At 52.3% G+C, this 9383-nt stretch overlaps 2 protein-coding genes across 2 annotated transcripts in view; one reads left to right on the top strand and one right to left on the bottom strand.

Moving 5' to 3' along the window:
- The window catches only part of SPC25 (SPC25, NDC80 kinetochore complex component), a 5000-nt gene extending 1724 nt beyond the window's left edge, over positions 1-3276 (top strand). Inside the window, exons 5-6 of the mRNA XM_018574331.1 lie at positions 187-285; positions 3116-3276. Coding sequence (XP_018429833.1) covers positions 187-285; positions 3116-3246 — 230 coding nt within the window. The 3' untranslated portion in view covers positions 3247-3276. The remainder of the gene's footprint in view (positions 1-186; positions 286-3115) is intronic.
- A 735-nt stretch (positions 3277-4011) lies between these two features.
- On the bottom strand, positions 4012-9354 carry FAM161B (family with sequence similarity 161 member B). Its single transcript, XM_018574328.1, has 7 exons — positions 9146-9354; positions 8648-9072; positions 7484-7821; positions 5545-5654; positions 5293-5460; positions 4271-4370; positions 4012-4155 (listed from the first exon to the last, which is right to left on the bottom strand). The coding sequence occupies exons 1-7, from the start codon at positions 9352-9354 to the stop codon at positions 4012-4014; spliced, it is 1494 nt and encodes a 497-aa protein (XP_018429830.1).
- Positions 9355-9383: the final 29 nt, after the last annotated feature.

The following is a 9383-nucleotide window of genomic DNA, read 5'->3' as shown; positions in this document are numbered from 1 at the left end:
CCCCTCAGTAACCAATCAGATCACAGAGAGGCTTCCCCCTCGGTAACCAATCAGATCACAGAGAGGCTTCCCCCTCGGTAACCAATCAGCTCTCGCCTCCGGGGTGTGATGGCGAATAGAATATGTGATTTGGCGGGAAGCTCGGACAGGAAGTGTTTGTAGTCATCGTGTCGTCGTCTCTTCCAGGTGACAAGCTGCAGTTTGTATTTCGCTGTATTAACCCCAAAGACCCGGAGGAGCCGTTCTCCTGCCTCGTCTTCTTCAATGAGAAGGGAGAGTACCAGCGTAAGTCACATGATCTGTTACTGAACACCTTTCCCTGCAGGATGCTCGCACATGTGCACCCGCACTCTGGAAGAGTTGTAGCCTCGGTTCACACCTATCCATGACCTGCGTTCCTTTCAGTGATGCTGGCTCAGATCTTTGCGGTGCGTTGGTGCACATTGGTAACACAAGAAAAGTACATGTGCAGGTAATATCTCGCCAACATGCTTGGAGCTGCCATTGCCAAACCCCTGCGCTGCGCACTAGTTGGGAAAAATTGCTGCGAGCAATATTGGAAACTGCCGGCGTCCAGGAACGAGAGTATTTGTTTCTCGTCCATTGAGGGACACAGGACATCAGATACAGTCGGGTTATACTGCCCCCTGCAGGAGGATTGGAGAAACAAGGCCATAGGCCGGCCTCCAGTGTAACCCTCGGCTCCGTGTCCTGGGAGGAGGAACGTCTTCTCTTCAACTGATTTTTCTTGCAGCTTTCTTCCTTCCAAGACTTCAATATGGATTCCGATCTATATCGCTGCTTGAGCTGGTCTACCAGGACCGGCGTCTTCTCAGTGTAGCTTTGGAGGTCATACCCAGACCCCTATTCGCAGGGCCAGCCTAGTATGTGACCTTCGGGCCCCGGGCTCTGCATTGTGGGGGAATCTATCCTTTGGGCCCAGGGCTCTGTATTGTGGGGGGGGGGGAATATGACCTTCAGGCCCTGGGCTTTGCATTGTGAGGGGAATGTGACCTTCGGGCCCCGGGCTCTGCATTGTGGGGGAATCTATCCTTTGGGCCCAGGGCTCTGTATTGTGGGGGGGGGGGAATATGACCTTCAGGCCCTGGGCTTTGCATTGTGAGGGGAATGTGACCTTCGGGCCCCGGGCTCTGCATTGTGGGGGAATCTATCCTTTGGGCCCAGGGCTCTGTATTGTGGGGGGGGGGGAATATGACCTTCAGGCCCTGGGCTTTGCATTGTGAGGGGAATGTGACCTTCGGGCCCCGGGCTCTGCATTGTGGGGGAATCTATCCTTTGGGCCCAGGGCTCTGTATTGTGGGGGGGGGGGAATATGACCTTCAGGCCCTGGGCTTTGCATTGTGAGGGGAATGTGACCTTCGGGCCCCGGGCTCTGCATTGTGGGGGAATCTATCCTTTGGGCCCAGGGCTCTGTATTGTGGGGGGGGGGGAATATGACCTTCAGGCCCTGGGCTTTGCATTGTGAGGGGAATGTGACCTTCGGGCCCCGGGCTCTGCATTGTGGGGGAATCTATCCTTTGGGCCCAGGGCTCTGTATTGTGGGGGGGGGGGAATATGACCTTCAGGCCCTGGGCTTTGCATTGTGAGGGGAATGTGACCTTCGGGCCCCGGGCTCTGCATTGTGGGGGAATCTATCCTTTGGGCCCAGGGCTCTGTATTGTGGGGGGGGGGGAATATGACCTTCAGGCCCTGGGCTTTGCATTGTGAGGGGAATGTGACCTTCGGGCCCCGGGCTCTGCATTGTGGGGGAATCTATCCTTTGGGCCCAGGGCTCTGTATTGTGGGGGGGGGGGAATATGACCTTCAGGCCCTGGGCTTTGCATTGTGAGGGGAATGTGACCTTCGGGCCCCGGGCTCTGCATTGTGGGGGAATCTATCCTTTGGGCCCAGGGCTCTGTATTGTGGGGGGGGGGGAATATGACCTTCAGGCCCTGGGCTTTGCATTGTGAGGGGAATGTGACCTTCGGGCCCCGGGCTCTGCATTGTGGGGGAATCTATCCTTTGGGCCCTGGACTCTGCATTGTGGGGGGTGGGTGTGAGACCTTCGGGCCCTGGGCTCTGCATTGTGGGGGGGAATATGACCTTCGGCTCCAGAGCCGTGGCACAGCCACAGACGTGACCCGGTCTTTGAAGGCTAACTTCATGAGAAGGTCATGTGAGCCGATTTTATCGTCAGCTATTGTTACTGGGCGCCCCGCTTTCTGTTGGTTTACTGCCGAGGGACGAGCGGCTGATTCCATCCCCTGGGTGGTGTATCCTGCGCTCTTTCCCAACCAGTGTAGAGGAAGGGGCACCGCTGCTCCTATGACACGTGGCTCTATCCATTGTCCGGCTAGTGACCGGGTCACCTGTGACCTCCGGAACCTCTCCTGCTATCAGCAGCTGGTTTGTGAGTATTGGAGGTGTGGCCCTGAACTCTCTATGATTCCTGATTGCCCCTGAAGGGGAGCCAGCTTCTTGTCCCACCATTTCTTGGCTTAGACACATCTGATCTTCAGGGGTCCCACCTTTTCCTGTTGTACTCTACTAGATCTGTGGCTGCTTCTGGGGCTCTTTGGCACTGGGGCCCGTGTTTTCCACATTTGCAAGGCTGCCACTTGGGACCTGAAGGACATTCAGGTGACTCTGAGCTGCAGGTAGTCCCACATTTCTGTTCTTTGTGGGCCTCTTAGTGTTTTGCTGCTGTTGCCCACCCATCGGTTGGACCCCCCACCCCATGTATATGATCATGCTCTTAGTATGGCTTTTCTTTAACACTGAGGTATGCTGGGAGAAGGGGTTGTACTGGTCTTTGCTTGTCAGTGTCCACATCCTCCTGTAGGCAGCAGTATAGCCCAACAGTCTCTGAATTCATGTAACCCTCAGTGAGATCCAAAAATGGATGTTGAGGTAAATACAAAGGTCCCCATTGTTCATTGTCTGTCATGGGTGAAAGTAAACGTCTCATTCACAGCGACCCGTCCGATGTTCCTCCATTCACTGGAAGCGCACAGTTGGGATGCGGTTGCCACAGGCGGCCGTTCTTGTTTTAGGCACCTTGATAAATATACGGCATGCTGACCATGTGACTCCACTCTCTCTCATCTCTTGGCAGTTGAAGGATGTGATCCGCCATTGGAGTGTATCGCAGAGTACGAGAGGAAGATTCGAGAGACCAAAAACTTCTCCGCGCTGCTCGCCAACCTGCGCAAATCATTCATTGCACTATGTGCGCAAGGAAAATAACCCGAACACATTGTATATATGTCTAGAGTTCTGTGTCTTCACCCGTCACTATGTCTGTTATGTCAAGTTTGTAATTATAATAAAGTTTTTCTATGTTCGTATCTCTGCGGTCATGTGGCCTCTTTATTAATTATCTTTAGAAAGCTGATAATTAACCTTCATCTCCAAACTAATTAACCTGTTGTGGCCACTGGACGCGCTATTCACGCCAAGAAAACTTCATAGACTTACATAGGATGTGCGTAGCGCACCCCGTCTTTCTGCCCCCCTTTGAACTTGCCGGCAATTCCACAGTTGATGCGAAAATACAGAAGCCGCGATTATAAACATTGATCAGAGGGAGATAGAGAGATACAAAGTAACATTGTATATAAACATTGATCAGAGGGAGATAGAGAGATACAAAGTAACATTGTATATAAACATTGATCAGAGGGAGATAGAGATACAAAGTAACATTGTCTATAAACATTGATCAGAGGGAGATAGAGATACAAAGTAACATTGATCAGAGGGAGATAGAGAGATACAAAGTAACATTGTTTATATGGGAGATAGAGTGTAGAGCAGGAAGCCCCAAATATTGAGGTCAGCAGAGGTGGCCGAAGAGACTGTGAATCACCCCAATGGGGACACAGACAGCAATCTGGGGGGTCACTTTACACAGCAGGGATACAAATATCGGGAGGTCACATGGTACACAGCGGACATACAAATATCGGGGGGGTTGTTATAGCAGCTTCTTGACCAGCTGGGGCATCTCTGTCACGGCTCTTCATCATCTTGGTGCTCGTATCTGTCTGCCATCTCCTCATCCACATTTCCCTTCTGCTGCACAAACTCTTCAGTCAGTCCGGCCTGTCGCAGAGTGTGAGTGAATCTACGTTCTGCTTCCTTCACTGCAGATCCCTATGGACAGAAAGATTGTCCGTTCATACTGCGGGGGAGGGAGGTTTATTCCTATGAAGGTCAATGTCCCCCCAATAACCCCCCCCCCCTGACTGTCTTATTTGTTCCAATTTACCTTCCAGACTTGTTCAAAAAGGAACGCTCTCCTCCTCACCCGACTCTTCATCTGCTCCAATTCCATCTGATATTCCTGACTTCTCTTCAAATCAGACACCCTACAGGAACAGTGACATCATCACACCGGGCTCATCCTCACACCGGGCTCATCCTCACACCGGGCTCATCCTCACACGGGGCTCATCATCACGCCGGGCTCATCCTCACACCGGGCTCATCATCACGCCGGGCTCATCCTCACAAGGTGGAGTTGGCGGTGTTTGGTGGGGACTCATCATGACAAGGTGGAGTTGGGTGTGGACTCGCCTTGTCTCTGTAAGGGCCCATTCACAAGAAGTACTGTGCTGGGACAGCTCCGGTAGTGTACATTGTATCACACACTGCTGGAGCTGTCACTATTTAAATTTTTTAAAACTTTATGTGTAGTGGACAATGTGTACACACCATTCGGGTCTCCATGTATCAGCATGGTTGGATGCGGTTGGATACACTGAGCTGCGATAAAATGCAGGTTTTGTGTTTTACCTCAGCGCAGCGGCCACTGTACTGTACTAATCCGGTGCAGCACAGCTCAGGTCACTGCTAGATGTGTGAACGGGCCCTTCGCCCTCGTTCACACCTGAACGTTTTGTAGCGCGTTCTACGCTCGACGAACGCTCTACAAAACGCTCAAAAATATAAATCCCATTGTATTCAATGGTCTCGTTCCCACCTTGGCGTATTTCAGCCCGTCCCTAACGCCCTACAAAACGGCCCACGCCTGAAAAGGTCCAGGTACTACTTTGGGCCGTTTTGTTGCGCGTTTCCATTGGGATACAGCCAAGTAGCCTTCGGAAACGCGCAACGGTCGCGCAACTTTTTTACCGCGAATCGTGGTAAAAAAAACACGCGACAGACGCGCATATGCAATACGCCTAGGTGTGAACGAGACCTTACTCATTCTGCTGGGTAATTTAACATCAATCAGCCCATCCCCCATAGACATCAGACGAGCTGAACATTGTATTGCATGGAACTTACTGGTTCTCTCTCAGTTTGTGTCTGTTGGTATCTGCCAGCGGTTTGTGCGGATCTAAAGCTTTGGCGCGGCGGGAGACGGAGCGCTGCATAGCCAGCGATCTCTGTCGGTGTTTCTGGAGCCACTTTTCCCGTTCAGCACTCTTGCACTCCTGGTCTTGTAGTGAAAATCTGCAATACATCAGCCGGTGTCGGTGTGCGTCCATTTTATCATGATGTGGGGTACATAGAGACGCCCCCCTGAGCCCGGCATACCTGATGGAGGCCTCCCTCCTCTTGGTGCTGTCTGTTATGTACACGGGAAGGGTGTTGGGTGACAAGCTGGACAGGTGACGGGAGGGTGGGACACGGGGTTGCTCTTCATCCTGCAGATACAGAGAGAAGAAAGCATGTTGTATTGTATGGAGCTGGGGAAGGAAATTCAAATTTAAGGAGCCGGTGAATAAAATTTTCAAGCCGAGGTCCAAATCGAGGTCCGGACAGAACGGTCACTTTAAGCTCCTGTCCATTCCGTCGTCCGCCATTTGGGCTGCACTCACACCAGCAGCTACACTGCAACGCACAGCAGCTGGTGTGTATTCCAAGGCAGAGTGCTGATGTATATTGTTAAAAGTCCCCCCTTCCTCCCGTTTACATACATGTGCATGTCCTACGCACACATGTTCATTAGAATCAGGTGGCTGGGGCGGCAGGGTTGGTTTCATTTTAGCTTTTATATTTCACCTACACTAACAAGCCCCTATGTGTCAGCATTTGGAAGTGACAGGTTCTCTTTATGGAGACATCGGGGGTCTATTAGACCTCTGATGTCTCCCTTGCCCTCCAACGCAGGAATGTGCTTCATCTTCTGTTTACCTGGGACACCAGCCAGCTTCTGACAGCTGAAGCAGGAAGCGCTGAGAGCCTAGCGCTCCCTGCTTCATTAGGCATAGAGCAAATTGGGGTACAGACGTTACCTGGTCTGCTACCACTCTCCATCCTGACACTGTTTGCCATGGTCCCCGCCCCCCCAGAGGACCCGAAATCCACAGCGGGTGGGGCACAAACGCAGGCTACTACACGTGATCTGGGTGGATGTACAGCCACCCAGATCACTTGTAGTTGTAGCAGCTGGCTCTGCCTAATGTCATTGGTCGCTAGGATGCCAGTAGACCTAGCAACCAAATGACTGAAGCAGAGGGGGGAGGGCCGCACTGTGTTATGGCTGGCAATGGAAACATGAGCCTCGGAGGCCGATGTATTCACTGTCAGCCATAACTCAGCGCTGGTCGGCGATCGCGGTGCAGATCCAACCGCCACTCAGTCCGTGTTCGGACCGCGGTCTGCCATTTAGTGACCCGTGATATACAGAATACATTGTACAAGAGTGATACGGGGAGCTCCGCCCCACCTGTACAAATCATTCTATGAACAGAACCTAGCAGATAAGGGTATCAAACTTACCAAGTAGTGGGTACTGGCGTGGTATCAGCGGCGAGGTTAGGGTTAGCCAAAGAGTGAGGGGCCAAAGAGTTTGGTGAGAGGAGCAAAGAGTTTGGTCCCCTCACTCTTTGGCTTGAGAAAGAAGAACAGCTCTTCGAAACGCGTAGCCAGCCTTTGACACGGTCACCCCTTACCCCTTCGCCACTTGCTCCCCCCCGCGCTACCCCATCAAAATGATACTCACCCCTCCATTTACTTACACACCATGATGCCTGTGTGCTATATGTCCGCAGTCACCAAACTATAGAGGGAGCTGCCCTGGTCACCTATACCAAGTCACAAGGCTGTATGGGGACTGACAGGGGTCACCTTAGATCCAGAGCAGGCTGTACTGGGACTGGCAGGGGTCACCTTAGATCCGGAGCAGGCTGTACTGGGACTGGCAGGGGTCACCTTAGATCCAGAGCCGGCAGTACTGGGACTGGCAGGGGTCACCTTAGATCCAGACACCAGGCTGTACAGGGACTGACAGGGGTCACCTTAGATCCAGAGCCGGCAGTACAGGGACTGACAGCGGTCACCTTAGATCCAGACACCAGGCTGTACAGGGACCGACAGCGGTCACCTTAGATCCAGAGCCGGCAGTACAGGGACTGACAGCGGTCACCTTAGATCCAGAGCCGGCAGTACAGGGACTGACAGCGGTCACCTTAGATCCAGAGCCAGCAGTACAGGGACTGACAGGACTGATATCAGGAACTTGCAGTCTCACCTGTTCTCTCTCGGTACGGCTCGGTTTCTTTCGGTGCCTCTGGTTGGATGTGAGGAAATTGAAGGGTTTGGTCTCGGTAGGTTCTCGCACGGTTTGCCTGGAGAGAGAAAGTCTCTGGAAGTTCTTGTAAAGCTCCTGGAAGTCGGGGACGGCCGGGTTTGTGCGAGGCTGGAAAGTGAGGTTCTGTTGCAGGAAAGCAAGGTGCTGCTCTTTGCATTTCAGGGAGGTTCTGGAATTGGGGTCTCTGGAGTGACGGGTCAGAGTTACGGGAGCAGAGGAACTTTGCAGCAATTCCTTTGCTCTTAACTGACTATTGATCTTCCGGAGGAGTTCTGCTTCTGCAAACCAAACCAGAAAGATTTACAATCAGACGTCTGCAATGTCATTCTTCTCTCTATAACACCACATATCCCTTTTATTAGCCTCTCTTCATAGAGCCCAATGCCCCAGGGGTATAATCTCTGGACCTAATACCCTAGCCTGTATAGAGCCCAATACCCCAGGGGTATAATACCCTGCCCCCACTGCTCTCTGGATCTAACACACTAGTCTCTATAGAACCCAATACCCCAGGGGTATAATCTCTGGATCTAATACCCTAGACTCTATAGAGCCAAATACCCCAGGAGTATAATCTCTGGATCTAATACCCTAGCCTGTATAGAGTCCAATACCCCAGGGGTATAATACCCTGCCCCCACTGCTCTCTGGATCTAACACACTAGTCTCCATAGAGTCCAATACCCCAGGGGTATAATCCCTGGACCTAATACCCTAGCCTCTATAGAGCCGAATACCCCAGGGGTATAATACCCTGCCCCCACTGCTCTCTGGATCTAAGACACTAGACTCTACAGAGCCCAATACCCCAGGGGTATAATACCTGGATCTAATACACTAGCCTGTATAGAGTCCAATACCCCAGGGGTATAATACCTGGATCTAATACCCTAGCCTCTATAGAGCCGAATACCCCAGGGGTATAATACCCTGCCCCCACTGCTCTCTGGAGCTAATATACTAGCCTCTATAGAGCCCAATACCCCAGGGGTATAATTCCCTGCCCCCACTGCTCTCTGGATACTCCACGTTACCACATAACATTGTGGAGTCAGCAGCACAGCAGAGAGGAACCCAGACTGGATGGTGCAGGGGGAACATTACCTTTTAGTCGATCGCTGACTGATGGGTCCAGTACAGATTTGGGAATGGCTTTGATGACACTCGGGGATTTTTGGGCCGGGGCCGTCACTGGTCGCTCATGTGACTTCTTCCTCTCTTCTGATAAGAAGTGAAATGGTTTTTGCATGGCCATCAGCTGCTCTTTTCTCCTCTGTATGTCGGACTTCCTGCGCTCATCTTGTTGCTCCATGATGTCATTGTAGAGGGGAAGGAGGACCTGAGCTGGGACAGGCTGGGCCCGGAACTGCTTATAGCATTCGATGTCTTCCTGCTTCATGTCCGGGTCGGGATCGGCCCAGGCTTGAGGACTCTCCCTCTCCCGCACACTCATCTGAAATGGTTCTGGTACTGTGAAGGTGACAGCATTGCAGCTTTTCCTGGCCCTGGCCCTTGTGTGTGCCTCCGGACTGGAAGAGGAATCAGCAGCTTTACAAACACAAGTCCTGGCCCACGTCACACAGATAATATGCTCCCACTTACCTCTGGAGGGCGACATTCGGGTCCCTGAGCGGGGTGGAAAAGAAGAACCTGTCCAGAGCTCCATCACCCAGACCAGCCTCATATAGACCAGCCAGTTCCTGCAGGTAGAGGCCGTTCCTGCTCTTCAAAGAATGAAGAGTATCAAGGAACTGAAGGTCACCGTCCTGCCCATCCGGACGTCCACCCCTTCCGGGATCATCACCAGCCATCTCCTACAAAACGGGGGTTTACATTAGAT

Source organism: Nanorana parkeri, unplaced genomic scaffold, assembly GCF_000935625.1.
Source record: "Nanorana parkeri isolate BGI_ZX_2015 unplaced genomic scaffold, ASM93562v1 scaffold2886, whole genome shotgun sequence".
NCBI classification, from domain to species: domain Eukaryota; kingdom Metazoa; phylum Chordata; class Amphibia; order Anura; family Dicroglossidae; genus Nanorana; species Nanorana parkeri.
This window is presented reverse-complemented; position numbering and strand designations above follow the sequence as displayed.